Source organism: Toxorhynchites rutilus, chromosome 1 (assembly GCF_029784135.1).
Source record: "Toxorhynchites rutilus septentrionalis strain SRP chromosome 1, ASM2978413v1, whole genome shotgun sequence".
NCBI classification, from domain to species: domain Eukaryota; kingdom Metazoa; phylum Arthropoda; class Insecta; order Diptera; family Culicidae; genus Toxorhynchites; species Toxorhynchites rutilus.
This window is the reverse complement of record NC_073744.1, coordinates 122,058,452-122,081,009: the sequence shown is the minus strand read 5'-3', so window position 1 is coordinate 122,081,009 and position 22,558 is coordinate 122,058,452. Positions and strand designations below refer to the sequence as shown.

Sequence of the window (22,558 nt, the reverse complement as noted above, 5' to 3'; positions counted from 1 at the left end):
TTGCTGCAAAATTGTCTTTAGTACTGGAAGCATTGCGGTGACAATGGTTCTGATGGAGTCGGAAACATTAAAACACTTGAAGATTTGGTCCAAAAGGTCAGACAACTTTATAAATCCCGATTGGGAAGTTGAACTGGACGGAAAAACAGGGACAGTTGGGGTTTTTGATGTCCCCTCGAGTGCTGGGCCATTCGAAGGTGAATTATTCCCACGGAATCCAGGAGGAACCTGATTTTGCTTGTCCGCTGCACTCGATTTTTTAGGCATGCTAACAGGGGGTATCACCGGAGGGGCTTGTCCTTGAACTTTGGGAGTGGTCACATTTTTGCGCCGGGGATTCCCTTGGAAAATGAACGGTGTGCCCCCGTTAGCTGTGTCCGCTTCTATTTCGTCAACGGGCAACGTGGCGAAGACATTTTGTGTGTTGATTGGTTGTTGTTGTTGGGCCCGTGGAGAAGCGCCCTTTAAAATATCCGCAAAAGTGCGTTTCGAGCGTTCCTTCAAAGAGCGCTTCTGTTTCTCCCAGCGACTCTTGTAAGTTTCACACACTGAGAGCTCGTGTGGGGATCCCCCGCAATATGGACATTTATGCTCAGTCGCACTGCAGGATTTCCCCTCATGTTGCTCTCCGCAAGTGGCACAGCGCTCCTTGTTGGCACAATAATCTGAAGTGTGACCAACTGACTTGCATTTTTGGCAAGTCATGGGCTTTGGCACGAAGAGTCGCACAGGCAATCTCAATTTGCCCACCATGACGTAGTCAGGTAGAGCGGAACCAGCAAAAGTTACTCGAAACGAGTCTGACGGCGTGAATTTAGTTTTTCCCTCTTCCTGGGATACTTTTCCTAGTTGGCGGCTGTCCAAAATTTTAACACCTACCAACGGGAGTCTTTTAAATTTACCAACTCCTTCTTTTATCATTTCGCACGTCAGACCAGTTTCAGTTACCACCCCCGAGATTTCTACGTCATGGGAGGGCACGTAGACGCGATACTCTAGGGAGAATCTCTCGTCGATCACAATTGCATTCGCGTGTTTCCGATCACTCACGACAACACGCAGTTTGTTCGGTCTAACCTTAGAGATTTCGACCACGGAGGAATATAATCTTGCCAGATCTTTCGAAACCTGAATGACATTAATTGACTTTCCTTTTGGTTTAGGCCGGAAAAAAACAACCCATGGACCAGCTCCAAGTGCATCGTCTGGATAGACCTTGACACGAGGAGAGGAAACAACTGAGGGGGAGGACGAGGTCGATTGTTGAACGGGAGCGGGATCAGTAGGGCTGGGAGGCAAGTTCGGTAGTAGAGCGGAAGCGGGAGCGGGAGATTGAGGGGGCGAGGAGGAAAAGTTTGCCAATTTTCTTGAGGGGGGCTTGTTAAGGTAGATTACCTCTTTCTCTGAAGAGACATCTTCTGAGGGGGGAACGCGTTTAAGCGACTTCCCAGCCCCCGTTGTAGCTAGTGAGGAGGAAACAGTAGTTTCAATCTCCATGTCAACATGACATTCTGCCATTACGGCAGTTATAAAATAATATAATTTTTATTTTTTTTTGTATTTCTAAACCTAATATATATTATACCTAAATCGCACACCAATGCGAATGAATTGAAACGGTGTCCCAATCGAACCGCGTGGCAATCGCTCGGCACAGATGCAACGGTATATCGCACCAAAACACGATGATGGAATCGATGACGATGCTAAAGCACACACAGCGATGATACGGCACACGCACCGCGTCCGCCGTGGAGGACTTCTTCCTCACGCTGGTAGTGATTGCTGCTCTCCTCACTCGCGCAATAAAGAGAACCCCGTTAGGGCGAAATAACTTCACCAGCCACGAACTGATAACGGTATAATCTCCACTCTATAATAGACGCGAACAAATTTGCGACCGATGTCTTCGGACTGCGCGAGCTGAATCTAACATAGTTGTAAGACAAAATTTGTCAAAATATTGGACCCCCGGCCCCGTCAGGCTAACGCCACATGTGCCTTAATAAAAAATATATTTTGGGAAAAAAAAAAAAAAAAAAAAACACAGTGGTTGAGATCTCATCGAGAGATTATTTTGAGCGCTAATAAAGACTGGAACGCGTAAACATTGGTCAACAAAAAAATCGTTTCTTCCAGTCAAAATCCATAATACAAAAATCTTATTTCGCTGTTGGTAGTTCAATGCATATATTTGAAGAAAAAAATAGTTCATTTATGGCCTGCCAGACTAAGTAATCTTTCGGAAACTTCGATAGTTTGATGGTTCTAAAAATTGCGACCACCTTCCCTTTTTTCTGATGCGGTATAATACTCCTGTCCCGGAAGCTGCTTGAAGTCCGCCTTCACATAAGTTTCATCTTCCATGACGACACAATCGAACTTTGTGAGCAGATTCATATAAAGCTTTCGGGACCGCTGCTTTACCGTCGTGTTTTGTTTGTAATATCGGTTAGCCACCTTCACCTTCTCAATCGTCGACAACCCGGCTCGTTTCTTGGCCCGATGCAAAGTAGTATGGGAGACATTGAGCTTGCCAGCGACGTCCGGATGGAAAGGTTAGAATTCCACTTATATTTCGCCGCCACCTTCTTCATCGTCGCTGCCACGTCCGGATTACGATTGCGGCCGCTTTCGGGATTCCTGGCGGCCGACAGACGCTCCCACTTTTAAAACGTTTGTCGCGATCGATTTGACCATATCGAATCATGTACGGTTCTACGAAACGTATTTCCAGCAAGGAAAAAAGTTCACGGTGGCACATTTTAAGGAAGAAAATGTACCTGTCGGTACGGTATATCGTATCCTGGGTTCCCTGAACGTAGAGCGGAAGGTCGGAAGTGGTCGTCCGGTGACGATAATGACGAAGCAGAGGAAGACATCGTTAAAGGAGCTGTTTAACAACAAGGACGCAACCAGCCTGCGTGACGCCGGTCAGAAATATGGCTGCTCCCACGTATTGATCCATCGGACCCTCAAGATGGAAGGAATCGTCTGCAGGAAGAAGACGAGGTCGCCGGAGTACACGGAGGAGCAGATTGAGACGGTTAAATCACAGTGTCGATGGATGACCAAAAAATACCGCGAGACGTCTTTCGTTCTGGACGACGAAAGCTATTTTCCGCTGTCCAAAACGCATATTCCAGGAAATGATAATTACTACTCCAGCGACAAGTCATCCACACCGCCTGAAGTGAAATACAAGTTCAAGCATAAGTTTGAAAAAAAAGGTTATGTTGTACATCACCATTTCCAACCGGGGCATTTCAAAGCCTTGGTTTAAGCAGAGCGATCTGGCAATCAACCAACAAATCTATCGAGAAGAGTGCCTCGATAAAATCCTGCTGCCGGTCCTGAACGAGCATCACGCGGATGGGAAGTACGTCTTCTGGCCGGACAAGGCGTCTTCCCATTACGCCAAGAAGACGCTTGCGTATCTTGAGGAGAAAAAGATACCGTTCGTGCCGAAAGATCGTAACCCAACAAACTTGCCCCAGTGCCGCCCAAAAGGGTATTTCTTTGGCTCACTCAGTGCCCTAGTGTATAAAAACAATTGGAGGGCCAAGGACACGAATCAACTGACTACAAGAATCCGGAATTGTATCCGGAAAATGGACGTAAGTGCCGTACAACGTTATTGTGAGAGCATCGCGACAAAGTTGCGTCGATCAGCAGACCACGGCCCTTACTCAAACATTCACTGACATTTTTTTTTAAGAAAATACATTATGTTATTAATAAAAAATACTGAAATCGATAAAAAAAATGTTTTTTTATATGTGATTGAAAAAATTCTCATTTTTTATTTAACACCCGTTAGTGCCTGAAGTTCATCAAATCAAGCAAATTTGAGGTTCGAGAAGTACCGTACAATTGGGAGATGTAATAACTTCAGAGGGAAACGTGAAATACCTTGATCGTTTAGCCGTTCAAGCATTCACATTAGCCTTCACATATTTTGGAAGTTCACGATGGATGAATGGAATGAACATAGCATTAAACTGTTTACATTAGAAGTCAACAAAGAGAAACAACACATTAAATACAGATCTCTACAGTCAACAAATGGACCGTTTGAAGCTAGCGATTGACCAGAAACGTCCAGAATTGGCCAACACAGAGGGTGTTGTGTTCCATCAGGACAATGCAAGGCCACACAACTCCGGGAGCTTGATTGGGATGTTTTAATCCACCTTTTTATCGCATTGTAAACCTTTCTGAGTGATAAGAAATTGCGATCAAAAGAATATTGTAAAGACCAAGACTAGTATGAGAGAGACATTATGAAGCTACCATTAGAATGGTAACAAATTTTACAACAAAACTGTGCATATTTGGCTCAAATTGGACAATCCGAAGCATATTAAAAAAGATTTTCATGAATTTCACCCAATAATAATGGATTACTTTTTCTTCATCCTAATAAATCTTTGCCATCTGAGTAAAGTGCGAAATGAGCGGAATTAGAGAAATAGAAATTAGATTGGTGAGGTGACCACAGCGTTTTGCCTAGTTGCACAAAAGAGGAATGAGAGGAATGAGGAATATAATTTATGCTGCATATTTTCGAAGAGGAATCGATTCCTACACCGGAGATTTTGTTGGACCTCCGGTTTGCACAGAAAAGAATCATGTCGGTTTGTAAATCAACGTTACCGAACATTTCGAGTGAATCCGTGCGAGCACTTCTCTGAACTCTGGAACTTTAGAAACATTGTCATCAGGCTCCTTTAGTGTCAGCATATTTGGAAAACCGACACAGTGCGGTGAGTTTTTATTAAGAAATTATTTTGAACGTGTTAATATCACTTTGTCGGCTGAAGGAAAGTTTGGAAAGTAATGGGAATAAAAGTTTCTTACATATGTATCCAAAAATTTGTTTCAAATGCTCAAAAATTGCTTTGAAAATAAATTATTGAACTCAAAACATCAAAATCTATCATGACTGTTCGAAGGGTCAATTATGCTCGCTCTGGATAATCCCGTTTCTATTCTGCTACCGAGTTGAACTAACTTGCAAAAATTTTCACCTCAGAATGCATCCGCAGGATATGCATGCACTTGCTTCGACTTTTCAGATATTTTTCAAACTATTCATTCAATGAGAGTTGATTCAGATGCAATTTCAAACAAATGATTACTAAATCAACGGTAGTCCTACGTCAACAATGTAGTCGTGTCTTGGACACGACCTCCTGTAATTTTTTTATATAGGAAAACCTTTTCAATTTAACATAGTTTGATGTACAGTCGTGCCGGGTCGAACTCGCCAAAATGGAGCATTTGAAGGCGTTTAGAGCTTTATGTGCCTCTTGACTGTCTGAAAATATGCAACTTAGCGTGTCTATATTTTCTTTTGAGGCAGACATTTAAAGATTCTATTATTGCATCTATTTCTGCCTGAAAACTGTTGGCCACAGAGATTTTTGTGCTGGGACCATACACTCCGGCATCTGTTCTGATTCCCATTTTCGATCCATCAGTGTAGAACATGATTGAACCATTATGAACATTGGGACCACCCTCATCCCATACTGAACAAGATTGTTCGATCACTTTGTATGGAATGTCATCATTGGTCCTAGGTTCCATCCAATCACTGATCATCTCTGAGGCTGGTCCAGAGGGTAAAGATTATGTAAGAGTCTTATTGAGTCTAGCAACGATTGGGGTATTTTCAATGCTTTCGCAGGTATATACCCAAGATTTTCATTTTGATCGTCTCAGTTCTCTGTTGTACTCAGTTAGAGCTCTTTTATACTGAGACCAGTCCGAGGTAATTTTTGCTCTGTTTAATACTTTCCTCGCTGTTTCGCGAAGCCGTTAGAGACTTTTATTCCACCAAGTAATGTTTCTTGTTGAAGAAACTGTTCTTATTGGGCAATTATTGCTGTAGGTAGTCTCTATCGTTTCGTTTAACTCTTTTGAAGCTGATTCAAGCTGCTGAATCGACCTTATTTTTGAGTTTAAATTTTTTGACTCGAGTTCAAGAATACTGATCCCAGTTCGTTTTTTTTTTTTGGGATCTCGATATTCTCTCTGAACTGTCATACCACCATCCAATTCAAAGATAATGTGTCTATGATCAGACAAAGACGCCTCTTCGGAAACGTGCCAGTTATGAATTTCGTCTACAATAACCGGGCTACACATCGTTAGGTCTAAGACTTCCTGGCTGATAGCGTTTATGAATGTTGGTTCATTTCCTTTGTTAGCAATATTTATGTTGTTTGACGAGAGAAATTCTACAAGAGAGAGTCACCTCGGTAGTTAATGTCGGTACTTGCCCACATTGTGTGATGAGCGTTGGCATCACATCCGATAATGAAGTGTTTGTTAATTTCCCTGCAATAGTTACCTCTCGTGGGGAAACAGGAACTAAGTCGACGCAATTAGGATGTCGGATCTTCCCTTGGCGGTTGGAACTTCCACATTGATCGCGACGATGTCCCTTTGAATCAACTCTGTAATAGGAAAGCATTGAATGTCTGTATTTACTAACACAGCAGCTGTTGGGGAGTCATGCTTGTCATCGTAGAACAACTTACATGAACCTGTATGAGTACCTAGTATTCTTCCTTTGTGAACCCAAGGCTCTTGGATAAGAGCTAGATCCACTGCGTCTTTTGTAAACCTCCTGGATAACACGCTCGACGCTGCTTTAGCGTGATGGAGGTTTATTTGCAGAACTTTGGTTTTGAATACACCCTTTTAAAAAATCAGTCGTAATTTAAATAGGTCATATGATGATGAAAATTGTGATTTTAGGTAGTTTCTATCATAAGTAAATAGTTTTAAAAAAAATTCGAGGGGTTGTATCCGAGACACAACCGCTTAGGACGTAGAACTACGCATTTTTTTTTAGAAATTTGTTGATTTATCATTTAGGATATTATTTGCGAATACGTCAAAAGTTCATAAATAACTCTTTAGTAAAAAGTTCCGGAACTCTGAAAAGGTTTAATGGCTTGCGTGGTTTTGTAGAATCATTTCGAGAAGCAACGATTCTTTCTTGCCGTTGCGAGAACAACATACTAATATGTCGCAATTTGTTTCTTTATATCAATGCACGCATTGCACTGAGTATTGACCAAGAGGCATCTTCCGTACATCGCCATTCAACAAACATCAAACACACGTCTAACAGATGCACACAGTTGCAGCGATAAACTTCAAGTGAAATATTCGCTAACGTTCACAGCTCGAGGGGAAACATAAAACACAAAACGAGCAGAATAAGCGATCTTTGTTGTTTCAGGGACGGAAAGATTCTAAGAATTTTCCTCAGAGGAGATGCAATACTTATATGCTAGCGACAGCTTACTTACTTCGCAAATATTCTCTTTTCGCTATCCCCCTTCGTTGTTTCTATTCTTCTTCTTCCTCTTTTTCTTTATTTACGGATACTTCAAATCCAACGATTTGTTCGTCTCCGACTGTTTCTATTCTATCGGCTGCATAAGTTGTTCGTTATTGCCAGCTCTGTTCGGGAAAGCACACAAATGGACAGAACAAATGTATGGGGAAATGGAAATGATTCCAATTTTCATCAATGTAAACCATATACAGACTATGGGATTGTAATGTATAGCATATCAAACAAATCTTAGAAAGTTTCCGATTCGATTGGTATGCAAAACGTTAAAATCCGTTCGCAGCAAAAATAGTTATCAACCTTAACTTTACTTCATGAAAACGTGACCTGTTTTCTGATTTGGCACCCTTAATGTAAGACGTAGTCCTACGTCAAAAATCGGAGAGAGTCAAATTTATCTCTCAGTAATTATATGCACTGTTCGTTATCTAGAGTAACTCTAAAACACTGAAATCGCGGAAAACGGCTTCTATAGCCATGGGTATAATTATTCAGCGCTATGTTACTTGTTCCAAATCAAAACGTGGAATTTAGTGCAACAGAAAATTACGCATATTTCGTTGCACAGTCCCTTATTCTTATTGATATGGAGTACAAATGCACCGAAAACACTGGAAGTAATTGAGAGATCACAGATTGAATGTGCCAATTGGCCAATCAGAACGCGGGGCTTTCGTTTAGATCATGCCTCACATTTTCTTCTATTTGATAGTTAGTGTCATAAATTCTATAATTTTCTTCATTGTTATGGATTGTTAGGGAATGCCCGAATCGATTGATGCAAAACATTCGCTAAATTATCAGAAAATGACTAATTGGACAATGCGTAAGATTTTCTGTTTTTCGATTTGTACCCCTTATACGTTCCCGAAAAATTTAATCCTACGTCGAAACATTAATTTGTCCAACTATTGGATAGTGGGAGTTACCTATCGTTTTTGAATCATTTTGGGTGCCGCAAGGATACAGGGTGTTTTTTTAGAGTTACGAAAGTTCTAATACCAGATTTATATAATATAAATTGAGTAAATAATTGACAGTTTAGTGACGGTGATAATTTCATTACGAATATTACCTTTTTATAGGTTTATTAGGCAAAACAACATATGATAGGGCATAGAAAAAAAAAGATCAGTAGAAGCACTTTCGATCATGTTTATAAAAAATAAACCCACTTCTAGAGCCTTCAATCCAATGATGATTCCATAAAATTAAACAAATCAAAAAATAACTACGATTCATTTCCCGCCAATTGAATTTTGTGTGTGTTTCCGGCCCGCTTAAGTTCGTGAGAAGGGAGGTAACCATATCCCAAAGTGCACACAGGCGTGAAAATTAGTTAATGAAAGAAGCAGCAGAAAATCGGCGATGAGTCAAAATGTCTTCCCTTGTGAGAGCACTTTCGTGGCCACTGTTATCCCAATCACAGGCAGGCACCGCTGGCCAGTGCGGTGGTGGCGGTTTGGAAGGCCAAGGCGACCACCACAATGGAGTCCCGAATAGGGAGCACTGCAAGAAGAATGGCATGCCACCGTCGCCCACATTTCAGCAATTGATGGCTGCCCGGCGGTTGCTCTGCCGGCGTTACTATCCCGAGGGCGGATGGGGTTGGGTTGTGATCGTCGTCGGCATTATGGTGCACACGATGACGCACGGAGTGCAGCTGAGTTACGGGCTGCTGTCGGAGTACGTGGCGCGCTATTTTGGGAAGCCTTTCACTGATACAGGTGAGTCAATTGAGCATTCTGCATTTTTTTTCTTGGAGGAATTTTTCGTTGATTACCTTTTCCAATTATGGACGTAAATTATTATTAACATGTGAGATGTGTAATTACAATGAAGAGTAATTCTCATTGTCTGCGCCTTCTATCTGGTTGGAATTCCAATATAATTTTGCGGTAATTAGGACCAAATATTGAAAGTTTACAAAATTCGAACTTCGTCTTCACTGACACTAACCTTCATGAGAAACTTTGCACCGAAATTCTTGGTCCTGGACAAAAATCGAACACATATTTTCCGCCACAATACGTGGAACGGAATTCACTTTCGTCAAACATATTCTGCTTAATATCAATGGATGGCATACTGGTGACAATAAGAGTGCTATAATTACCACTTGATTTTTTTCTCCGTCAGCCAGTAGTGATATTCTGCAGAAAACAATGCAGCAACGACAGGAGAAGGAAAAACTATTGACGACATACGACAATATCTGCGGCTTCGTCGCGTTCGCGACGACAATCATTGTCCCAAAATCTCTCGCAATTAAGACGTGTAAATATCGTCTCGATTCAATTTCCAGTCCATTCTGCCGTCTGGGAATATGTACTCTGGTTTTCTGATCCGATCGATTCCATTGTTTTCGTTCTCATTCATTTGGTCGCGACTTTGGTATGCCACCGCCAAAATTATAACGCTTCACTAGCGCGACTGTTGCCGGTTGAGTTGCTGAACATTTCGAAAGTGTAGCATTCCGTACGGTTTAAAATGTGGAAGTAAAGCGATAATTCTTTTTCGTTTAATTTGTGATTTGAAGCACAAACGATGTAGAAGATTTACACCACTGTTTGCCAAACAGACAATAAATCACTAACGATGGTAAACTAGTTTCTAATTGTGGTCATCATGGTGGAGCTTTTACCTAAAACAAAGTCGATTAATGGACGGAGAAAATCTAATATAAAGAGAAAAATTCCTGTCGATGAGAAACATTTGATGGATCCTGATATCTTATTATTCAATTTCGGGATATACATCCCTTCTCCCTTGAAATATCTTCATACGTATTTTTACTTGTCATTAACTTTATGTATTTTACATTAAAATTATTTTTTCGGTTGTGTAACATATCATTTACCCGAATATCATGCACCCGAAGAACAATTACCCGCATGTAACGTTTGCCCGATTGAAGAAGGCGAAATTCCAACAAATTTGGTTGGGGGTCTCCGTAGCCACATTGGTTGCGCGTTCGCTTACTAAGCGATCGATCATAAGTTCAAGACTCAGGACCCTCAATTGTGACCACGCAATACTTTGGTTTGGAGTTCTTTGGAAGTTGATATATCTGACGTATGAAATTTCATACGCTCAGCCGATACAGTATCAAAAATAGAAATCGTTTGAATATCGAACAAAACGGTTTTATTTCATAAAATTCAACTTCAACAACCATTTTCATGGTTTAATAGCACTTTCGTGTACTGCCATTCTACGCATAATTGTCCCACGGTTCATAGGGATTGCATAGAACATAGTACTGTTATGCGTACAACGGCAGTGTATCGGATTTAGTATCACTGAGTATGGTACCGGAAAAAGCACTCCGAAGAGTGCAAACCCACATCACACTTCAAGCAAATATACGTCGTACATCGGTTGCAATACGCCTTCGCAGTACGCAATACGGTACCTTCGTTGGGTACCAGTTGGATTCGTATTAATGAAATGATTTATTCCGTCAAACCTAACTTCCGAACACTTCGAGTGTTTAGGCTTGATCTGCATGAACTCGATCCTTGCTGGATTTATGCCACTCATTCGAATTTAAGGTAATTTTTCCCAGTGTCTGGCTTTTCGTTTCTCGCTGCTGCCCGAGGAGCATTCTTGTGATTGGCCTCGTTCAGTGTTGCTCTCGACATTCACTTGTTTGTCAAAACCGGAGGGGCCATCCTCCGAGTCACTATCTCCAGCATCCACATCGTTGTCTCCACCGCTTGGGGACACTATGACAAAGTCAATATCATTTGTTGACACTAGATTTTCGAAAGCTCCTTCGTTCAAATCAATCAGATAATTGTACAGCTCCTTCGGTTTATCGGGAAGCTGATATATCCTATAGAGAAAAAAAAATACACGTAGTTGCACAGCGTATGAAATTTCATACGCTCAAAGTAAACATAGATTTTTTTGCGGTTTCAAATTTTTCTTCGGATTTTTAGGTAGATATGATTTTTTACACTCGTCTAGTAGTGTTGTGTCACGGATTTGAGCAATTTAGAATCCTTTAAGAGGTAAAACTTCGATAAATTTATGTTTACTTTTGCGACTCCATTAAACTTTGCAAGTTTCATTACAACAAAACAACAAAAATGACAGATAAAATGACACTGACACATAAAAACACTCTTAAATTGTCATGTGGTATCATTTAAAATGCGCTTAACACTTTAGGTGCATCAAAAACAGGCATTTTTGCGTATTAAATTTCATACGCTGGGCACTAATGGGTTAAGTAAATTAAGGGGGACCCCTGTCTGGAAGGTCGAAAAATAATGAACTTTCATAATATTTTTTCGGATGTTAGGAATAAAGTGAAGTGTATGGATATTTTGGTTATTGTTGAAGGTATATTTGAAGATGTATTTTCCATTTATTGCGTGCACGAATAATGACTGTCACGCTGTTGACAGCTGGATGTGTGAACGCTGTCTGAAAATTAGTACCTAGCTGGTGGTATCGGTTCTAAAGCAACGGGGTGTCGCAGAACGAATCCCAATGAATATTTTAAGACTTTAAGACAATAATTAAAGCGTTACGAAGGAGTTTTTGAAAATTGAAAAAAAATGCCAAAATGGCAGCCAATTCTGTTAAAAATGAGTTATTTTTCCTGAAAAATCACCGTTTAGAAACTCATGAAAATCGAAAAAATTAGATATCAAAACGGCTATGTAACGCTTTAGATGATTCATTTTAACATGCTGATAAAAAATTTCAGCCGAATCGGTCGAGTAGATCCTGAGATATCGATACAACTAGTTGAATAAACATGGTTTCGAGAAAAACACGTTTAAAAATTCGTATAGCAATTCTATATCCCTTGAGGTGACTTCATACTTTTGGCTGTAACTTTCCAACGAAATCAAATATCGGAAAATCCATAAGCATAAGCTTCCCAAAAATGCAAAAGCAAAAAATCGATTTATTCAATTTCCCAGACCGGGGTCGCCCACTTAAGGCTTCGGTTGCTCGAGTAATACGATTTCACTAAAAATACACCTTCTTGTAAAATATGCATCTTAACACTAACAACTATCCGATCAGACTGAATGAGTAGCCGAATATTATCGTCCCAAAGTGGGGAATGCAGTGTTGCCATCGACGGAGCGAAAAAATTGTAAGGGATTGTATCTAGGACACGACCGCATATTTTCGACGTAGAACTACTTCACCTTGTTTACCACTTCGAATATTATTTTAGAATGCATCGAAATTTTTGTAATAGATTATGTTCTTCGTTACAAATAATTAATAATTACAAAAAATAAATGTCCTTTTACGTTTGAAAATATGCGAACGAAAGATTTGTCAAACGATCATTGTATTTTACATTTCCCTCTGAAATTATTGCACATCTCTTGTTTACGTTGTTCTCGAACCGCGAAAGTTCATTCACCTCTATTATCTGAAATGACGATTTTCCAGGCTTCTCAGTTTAAAAGTACGTTTTAGGGAAACATATTCCGGCCTGCACAATGACAAGCGAGTACAAAAGTACTCAACACCAAAACATACCCCAGACTTGCATGTATTTGCAAAACGGATTCCCCCAGGCGCATTATTTTGAAGTCCGTGTTAGGGAAACATAGCTCGATGGGAACAGAAATACCCCCGACTTGCATGTATATTTGCTGAGCGAATTTCCACAGGTACATCGATTTTGAAGTCTGTGTTGAGGAAAACGTAAATCGGGCCAATCAAAACTCAGCCCAGTCAGCCCGTTTAGATAACGCTTGACATTTTACAGTTATTCAACTGTTCATCTTATGAAAAATTACATTTTTCCTATCAATTGATGCAAACATCTTTCCGATCTGTTAAGAAATGTTCGAGTTATAAGCGAGTTATTGATAGCGCACAAATCGGCAGAAAAAATGTATGGGAAAAGGAAGTTCTTCCCGTTTAGAGATTAGCAAATTGTAATGTATAGCATATCAAACAAATCTTAGAGAATTTCCGATTTTCCGATTATTTAAAAACGTTAATTTGATTTCATAAAAACGTGCCCTGTTTTCTGATTTGGTCATCGAGTGCCTTTCTCAAGGCAATGAGAGTGGAGGTGTGATGCAGGAGTAGAGTAAAGTTCTCCAAGGGCCTTTCTCAAGGCTAAAGACGAATGAACCGAAAAAGTTTAAAATCTCTATGAACAAAAACCTAACGTCAAAAAATGGAACAACAGAAAGAATACTCTTACGCCTAAATGGTTAATACTGTGTAATTTACAATTTATAGAAACCATAAACATGTACCATATACACGATTAAATCCCGACTATGTTACTGCTGCAATGCTAATGAGCCTAAATAAATAAACAAATTAAATTAAAAAAAGTTGATGGGTCTGAGGTTTGAGGGTCGAAAAATTTTCGGAAAATTTAATTCCCACATGTTCGAAAATTACATCATAATATGCGTTGTTAGTCCATTAGATTTTTGCGCTATCGAAATTGATCTTTGTTCGTAGGTGGAAATGGATTTTCAGGCGAAATAACGCATTTCCATATCTTATATCTATAAATAAAAATGGAAGGCCAAATGTGTTGGTAAGCGCAAAACCCGAGGAAGGAATGGTTAAATTTGAGTCATCTATATTTCGTTGTATTTGTCTCTTCCCGTAGATCAATATAGCGGAGAGAAAAATCGGAAAATTCGGAAAATTTAATTCCCATATGTTCTACAATTAGCCTAGCGTTGTTAGTCCATTTGATGTTGGCGCTAACGAAATTGATTTTTGCTCGAAAGTGGAAAAGGATTTTCAGACGGAATAACGCATTTCTATATCTTCTACCTATATAAACAAAAATGGAAGGCCAAATGTGTTGGTAAGCGGAAAACCCGAGGAAGGAATGGTCCGATTTGAGCTGTCTTTATTTTGTAATATTCTCTGTATCAAACATGTATTCCATGCAATGGAGAAACATGTTATCTCCAAATGCTTGAAAAATTTTGAACGAGAATTGTGTCTGAAAATAATTTTATATTATAAGGACGAATTTTTGTAGAAGTACTAGACAATTTATAGTAAAAGAAAATTGTAAAGGGTCAAAGGGTAATCAATCAGTGAAGAGTTCAGTGATTGGACTAACTAACTTAGTTCACTTAGTAAGAAAACGTGGATGTTTGAAAGTTTTCAAATCAAAAAATCTATTTTGGGCGGGACGAAGTTCGTCGGGTCAGCTAGTTTTAGATAAAAATTGCATTTTCTCCGTGGTCGCCACGTTGTCCAGAACATCCAGAATTAGAAATATTTTTTTAATTATCTCGAGAATGGTTACATTTAGAAGGAGATTGATGATAACTTTTTTTGTTTTAAATCACATCAGAATTCATAATTTGTGATTAAAAATGACTGCTAACATACAAAAACTCGGGGGTCTCCGTAGCCACATTGGTTACGCGTTCGCTTAGTAAGCGATCGATCGTGAGTTCAAAACTCAGGGCCCTCATTGACCATCTTTGTGTTGTTACAGAATAGCTACGTCCATGCAACAATCATCAGCGATGGAGATCGATCCACGGTCGAAATAAGATCGATTCATCCATACAACTGCTCTGCCCTGCAGACACATCGGGCTACTGTTCTATAAATAACTCAACAATGATCAATCAACTGTCTCCGCTGTCCGGTGGTCCAACTGGATAATGGAAGAACAGAAAGAGTAACTCTTACGCCTAAATGGCTACTGTGTGAATGTACCATATGTAATGGTATAGAAGGAATACTGGCGAATGGCAACTGTGTAATGTGCTAATTATAGATATGATAACCATGTGACATGTACACGATTAAAATTCGGCTCTGTTACAGCTAAAATGCTAATGAGCCTTAAATAAATAAATGGGATAAAAAAAAAAATACAAAAACTCGAAGTTTCGAAAATTCCTAAAAATTCGATGTTCCACAAAGTTTGTCGAAAATACTTTTACCATCTTGGGCCCATTTTTTAAATTTTCTACATGACTTCTATTTTATATGAAAAAATTGAAAAAAATATTAAAAAATACATATTTTTTTATATCGCAAATAAAAATTTTATTTCATAAATAAAAAAAAGAGTACTAATTTTTCTTCTCAGTGTATATTTTTTTTCAAATTAAGCCAACAATACTCTATAACTCTTTCTAACACACTATTTCGGTACGACCCATATTTATATAAATTATCAAAGATTTCTCTTACTTAAATCAATACGCCCTTTTCAAAAGTTACACTTGAGTCAAAAAATGAACCATGATGATGTATTTGGAAAATTTGTTGGAAATTATAAGCAAATTCATAAAATTTCATGAACATGACGGTATAACACGACAAACATTTTAAAATGGATTATTTACCATAAAAAAGACAATAAATAAGAAATATTTTTTTTAATATTTCAAGAATGGCTACATTTAGAAGGAGATTGATAATAACCTTTTTTGTTTTAAATCACATCAGGATTCATAATTTGTGGCTAAAAATAATTGTTAACATACAAAAATTCGAAGTTTCGAAAATTCCTAAAAATTCGATGTTGCACAAAATTTGTCAAAAATAGTTTTACCATCTTGGGCCCATTTTTTAAATTTTCTGCATGACTTCTATTTTGTATGAAAAAATTAGAAAAAAAATTAAAAAATATGTATTTTGGATATTGCAAATTGAATGTTTTTTTGTAAATAAAAAAAGAGTACTAATTTTTTTTCTCGATGTACATTTTTTTCATATTCAACCATCAATACTCTATAACTCTTTCTAAGGCACTATTTCGGTACGACACATAGTTTTTGAGATATAAATTATCAAAGATTTCTCTTACTCATATCGATATGCCCTTTTCAAAAGTTACGCTTGGGTCAAAAAATTCCCAATTGCTGTGGAGAACTCATATTTCCTCTAACCCAATCAAAAATACTCATATTTTGTCATTTGTCGGATTCATTTGGAATTACTCAGAATCTCTAAATACTAAAAAAATCAATATTTCAAGAATTTTTTAGTACTTCAATTTTTTAGGAATTTATGTTTTGATTATATTTCTCGATATTTCATAGTAAGATGCCCTTTCAGTATTTTTTTCATTTTTTATCTCAAAGCTATTGAGAATGTTAAAAATTGTAAGGTACGTTTTTCACCTTAGATTTTCAAAATTCTGTATATTTTTCTATATTGACCCATGCTCACGTTTCAGTGTATAATTTTTCTCTGTCACGATCAAGACAAAAATGAATTATGTGGAAAGATGAATGATTCTCTTTCTAATGAGCATGATTTTGAAGGTTGTTACTTGATAAACAATCAATTTATTTCAACTGAGATAATTCATTATTCATTAAATCCATCAAGACGTTGAATAGAAACTTGCACACAACAAAAACTTTTATCCGCTGAACTTCATTTCATCCGCTAGCTTCATACATAGAGGCCAATGAACTGCAAAGTTTAAAGCCTCTTAAAAACTTGCAAGCAAAGCAAGCAACGTTTCACAAGTCAAAACGTGCGGTCCCAGGTGTATGTCTTACATATTTCTTCCGGTCCTTAAAGTGTTAATAGAGCATAACTCAAAAGCAATTTCATCCGACAATCGCAGCTCTACGTCAAGCTCTCGACCGCGCCCCTAGACACAGATCTTGCTACTTTTTTTTTAAATACCAGCATCCCGTGTACTACAGGCAACTGGTAAAGTCAATTTAAATTGCTTGTTCTGATGGGTCTAGTTTATAAGTTTTCGCCATCTGATATATTTTCCGTACAGGTAATAAATCTATCTATTTTTTAAGCACTGAAAAGAAGAAAATGGCACCGAAATGCTAGAATGCAGAGTGTAAGAGAAAGGCCCTATCTGCTCCCTTAACGATTTTAACCGAGAATTTGAGGAATTTTTCTTCATAAACGGTTATTGTTGCGATTTTTTTTCGTCGCTGTACCAGTGTAAGATTATGCGTGGTACCATTTTGGACGCTTGTTTTGTGCTGGTTGGATTGCGTTGTAACGGGTGTGAAATAAAAAAAGAATTTTTTCAATCACATATAATTTTTTTTTTATATTATTTTTCATCGATTTCAGTATTTTTTATTAATAACATAATGTATTTTCTTCAAAAAAATGTCAGTGAATGTTTGAGTAAGGGCCGTGGTCTGCTGTTCGACGCAACTTTGTCGCGATGCTCTCTCAAGAACGTTGTACGGCACTTACGTCCATTTTCCGGATACAATTCCGGATTCTAGTAGTCAGTTGCTTCGTGTCCTTGGCCCTCCAATTGTTTTAATACATTAGGACACTGAGTGAGCCAAAAAAATTCTCTATTAGGCGGCCTGGGGCAAGTTTGTTGGGTTACGATCTTTCGGCACGAACGGTATCTTTTTCTCCTCAAGATACGCAAGCGTCTTCTTGGCGTAATGGGAAGACGCCTTGTCCGGCCAGAAGACGTACTTCCCATCCTCGTGATGCTCGTTCATGAACGGCAGCAAGATTTTATCGAGGCACTCTTCTCGATAGATTTGTTGGTTGATTGCCAGACCGCTCTGCTTAAACCAAGGCTTTGAAATGCCTCGGTCGGAAATGGCGATGTACAACATAACCTTTTTTTTCAAACTTATGCTTGAACTTGTATTTCATTTCAGGCGGTGTGGATGACTTGTCGCTGGAGTAGTAATTATCATTTCCTGGAATATGCGTTTTGGACAGCGGAAAATAGCTTTCGTCGTCCAGAACGAAAAACGTCTCGCGGTATTTTTTGGTCATCCACCGACACTGTGATTTAACCGTCTCAATCTGCACCTCCGTGTACTCCGGCGACCTCGTCTTCTTCCTGCAGACGATTCCTTTCATCTTGAGGGTCCGATGGATCAATACGTGGGAGCAGCCATATTTCCGACCGGCGTCAGGCAGGCTGGTTGCGTCCTTGTTGTCAAACAGCTTCTTTAACGATGTCTTCCTCTGCTTCGTCATTATCGTCACCGGACGACCACTTCCAAACCTTCCGCTCTACGTTCAGGGAATTCAGGATACGATATACCGTACTGACAGGTACATTTTCATCCTTAAAATGTGCCACCGTGAACTTTTTTCCTTGCTGGAAATGCGTTTCGTAGAACCGTACAACGTTCTTGTGAGAGCATCGCGACAAAGTTGCGTCGAACAGCAGACCACGGCCCTTACTCAAACATTCACTGACATTTTTTTGAAGAAAATACATTATGTTATTAATAAAAAATACTGAAATCGATGAAAAAAAAATTTTTTTTTACATGTGATTGAAAAAAATACTCATTCTCATTTTTTATTTAACACCCGTTATGAACGATTCTTTTTCATGCGTTATCAAAGATTGATGTAGTCAAGAGATGTGGAATAATAGTTCTTGTGCAACAAATATATAATCGCATGTGGCCGAGTGTGTGTAAAATACGGATAAAGATATCGGAATAGCATCCGCGATAATTTCTCAGTGCAATGCATTGACATAAAGAAACAAACATCAACAGTAAAATATATTCAACTGCTTCTATAAAACAGCCTTTTTCAGAGCCGCCAAATATCCTACTAAAGAGTTATTTCTAAAATTTAGAGGCATTCTGAAATAATATCCGAAGTGATAAACAAACGAATTGAACGAAATAATTGCGTAATTATATGTCAACAATGTAAACGTTATGGACACAATCCCCTATAATTTCGTATTATAACTATTCAGATTGTAAATGTAACCGTGCAGTCAGAAACACCCTACATTTATTTCAAAACCTAAACTGTGCGCTCTCAACGCAATCGCTGGTTTAACGTCTTCCAATGCTATCTTGAATGAATTATAGAAATTCTACGTTCCCTATTGAGAAGCACTGTACCATTTTAATCAGAATGTACAGCAAATCCACTAGTCTACCGGAGTAAATGTGTCAGAGGATTTGAGCACATAATTCTTACTATCGCACTTTGCTTTAGTGTAATCATTAGTTTTCGTACGTTTTCCATTTTCAACATGTAAACAATATGATAATCGTTTCGAGAATTTTCCCTAACAAATTAGAATTCCTCTTTACTGGTTCTCATTAGTATATTCAACTGCTCGATGCGAACAAGTAACGAATAACTTTTATCCGATTTCAACACGTTCCTCACCGGTAATTCAAATCACATTCTCAAACATTTTTCCCAGCATTAAAAGGGCTGCCGGTCAATCGAGTGATGGCGATAATATGATGATTTTTGTTTAGCCCTCATTTCCAAAGGATGAAGGAAAGTTATACTCTCTATTGATGGTAGGCTTTTCCGCCCTTCCGACCCAAGCATGATTTTGTTTTCGTATTGTTAGTTAGAAAAAAAACTATATCACGAATGATTGATGGAACTGATATCAGCAGAAAGTAACTTATGATTCGTTGCGTGTTTTTTTTTTTTGAAACGCTGTGGCCACCCTTTGACTTCCTTTGTCCGCCGAATAGCGGTCGGCCTCCAGATTTTTATTCTGTTCTCTCGATTTAACTCGTACAATATCTTTGGATCAGTGAATTTCGATCAGTCATGGAACTCCATTGGAACAACGAATAAAATAAAGCAATTTCAGCCATTCCATGCCAAACCGATATAGTGGTTCTCAGAAAATATTATTAAAAAAATTGTTTTCGTGAATATTGATCGTATTTTCTTTTTATAATTTACAAGGTCTCGGAACCAACATTCTAGTATTCCATTAAAATTGCACACTTAAATCGGACTTTATTTGCACATTATATACTTATGGATGATAGCTAATTGCTCAAGAGCAAAATTGCTGGAGTTTTTTTGGTCTTTTTACAAAATCAGTGTTACATATTTTGAACAATCAATTAAGTCTGAGAAAGCTAATGACAAAACGGGAGCAGCATTCGTTAACCTCAGATCAAAAATACATAAAATTATGTATGAAACTTTTACCATTACGATAATAAATTGCGACAATAAACTGCAGAAAACCGGTTGTTTAGCACCGGTAAGTTTCATCGGTCTTACGTAACTACGTAACAGATGGCGTAACTTGATTATTATTCCAGTGAATCAAATTTCCAGACATTCGTTAGAAAGCTACTGTCATTGCGCGTCTTTTTTAGTACACGCCAAAGCGTAAACAACATAGTATTTTGTCACTTCGAATATGTCGAATTTCGTACCAACGAGAGTGTTTTTACGGGGAGTGTTACTCCATTACTTCAATATGAAGAAAAAATCTGCGGAAAGTCATCGCACGACAATGCTCGGCCGCATGTCACGAAACCGGTCAAAACATACTTGGAAACGCTGAAATGCGAAGTCCTATCTCACCCGCCGTTTTCTCCAGGCTCCGTCCGCCTACTACGTTTTTCGATTGATGCAATATGGCCTGGTTGGCCAGCACTTCTCCAAATTTGATGAAGTCAAAAATTGGATCGATTTGTGGTTAGCCGACAAACCGGCCGATTATTTCCGCGAAGGGATCCGTGAATTGCCAGAAAGATGGAAAAAAGTTGTGACTAGCGATGGGCAATACTTTGAATATTAAATTTGTAACAATTTTTGCAGAATAAAGCATTAACTTTTGAAAAAAAAACGAACAAACTTACCGGTACTCCTATTAGTTTTAAAGTGTTGCCAATAAATGGAAAAATTTGAATTGAAAATTTGCTGGCAAAAGTGTATTAAACTGATAGAGCACGCTGAAGATTAAAGTCAACTTTTGAATCATGAACTTGTTTCATTATTTCTGCTCCGTCAAACTTTTCAACCAGCCTAGTATCATTCCAACTCGTGTTTGATATTCATTTCGTTCACATTTGTTTTTTATCTTTGAGTTTTTGCATTGTATTTCTTGTGCCTAATCCTTTTAATGACCATTATTCATAATGTTCTTATCTCTTGTAATTCTCTACTTCAAGCATTCGATTGTTCGCTCTTTTACTTCTTTTCGGCTACTCGATTCCGCGAATTAACTCTCAAGACAGATCCAACCTGGTATTTGGGTGAAATATAGCTGTCATCATCGAAAAATGAGTTCATAACACCGCAAATGAACTCATTTATCACGATTGTTTAAACCGAGCCCGAAAGTGCGCTCAAGTGGGTACCGCTAAGATGCAACATCATCATATTAAGACCTCCTTTTCGGCCCTTCAGCACATAAATACACCGATAAAATAACGTAGACGTCTCGTCTTGATTGCATACGTACCTCCAAACCCCTCTAGACCCACCTACCCGTTCCGTTAAGGGAAAGATTAATTGCGATAATGTTTCCCTTAAAGCAGCTGCTTCTTAGGATTCGATGGTGAGTGTAAATGCAAATATGCGAGTGCAGATATGAGAAAAAAAAACTGCATTCCCCATAGCCTCTGATCCGACAGGTGACAGCGACCGCTCAATAGATTCGTAATCATTACTCATTTAAGCCAGCCCAAAGTGTCTGCGTTAATCGAGCTGAATCACAATCAATCACGTGATATTATGTAACGTATTTGCACATGAATGTCGTTATGGATTAGCAAAGCATCTGTCCAAATGTGGAAATAATACTAATTTGCTTAAAACCCAAATGAATCATACCTTTCCGCAGTGCTATGCACAGATAAACATTAATACCAAGGAAGAAACTATTCAACACTAGTGCTAAGAATTTCTAGAAATTGATCTTTCGCGAAACAAAATATTCTGATAGACATCGTTGGCTTCGAGCCGTAAATTTGACTTTTTCCACCCTCGATAATCAGTTGGAGTGGAAAAACGGTACAATATATTTTATCGAAGCAAGTCTGGAAGAGACAACTTTCATCCACCGGGAAAAGGTGCTTCAGGCAAATGTCAATTGTCAAGAGGGAGGAAAAAGCCGAGGCAAACACTCGAGCGGAGCAGAAGCTCAGAACAACATGGTCTGTTTACGATTACGTTCAAGAATGTTTTCCATTTATCCTCTCGCCTTGACTGGCGGACATTGCTTAACTAAGTGTGCGACAAAGGAAGATTATTGTATAAGCTGGGGGAGGGGAAAACGATTGCCGCTTAGAATTGAACGAAAAAATTTAATATTCAGAAGGCGAAAACTTAGGCGCCTCGATAAGATGTCTATCAGGGCACGACTCGATGTATTGTGAAACTTGTTGTCCGTGTTCAAGAATAAAGCTTGAATTGGTTTCTATAAGACAATCGTATCGTACAAAAAAGAACTATTTTTCCTTTATTAGCATAGGACTTTTG

At 38.6% G+C, this 22,558-nt stretch overlaps 1 protein-coding gene across 6 annotated transcripts in view; it reads left to right on the top strand.

The window, feature by feature from the left end:
• Window positions 1-22,558, top strand: part of LOC129762280 (monocarboxylate transporter 12-like) — a 660,562-nt gene that overhangs the window by 337,547 nt on the left and 300,457 nt on the right. For 2 of the 6 annotated variants that reach the window (XM_055760411.1, XM_055760412.1), the window contains exon 2: window positions 8,557-9,102. The exons of 3 other annotated variants lie outside the window; for them this stretch is intronic. In XM_055760411.1, coding sequence (XP_055616386.1) covers window positions 8,754-9,102 — 349 coding nt within the window. In that variant the 5' untranslated portion in view covers window positions 8,557-8,753. Of the gene's footprint in view, window positions 1-8,468; window positions 9,103-22,558 lie in introns of those variants that run through there. One more of the 6 variants, XM_055760413.1, reaches the window with a different exon arrangement.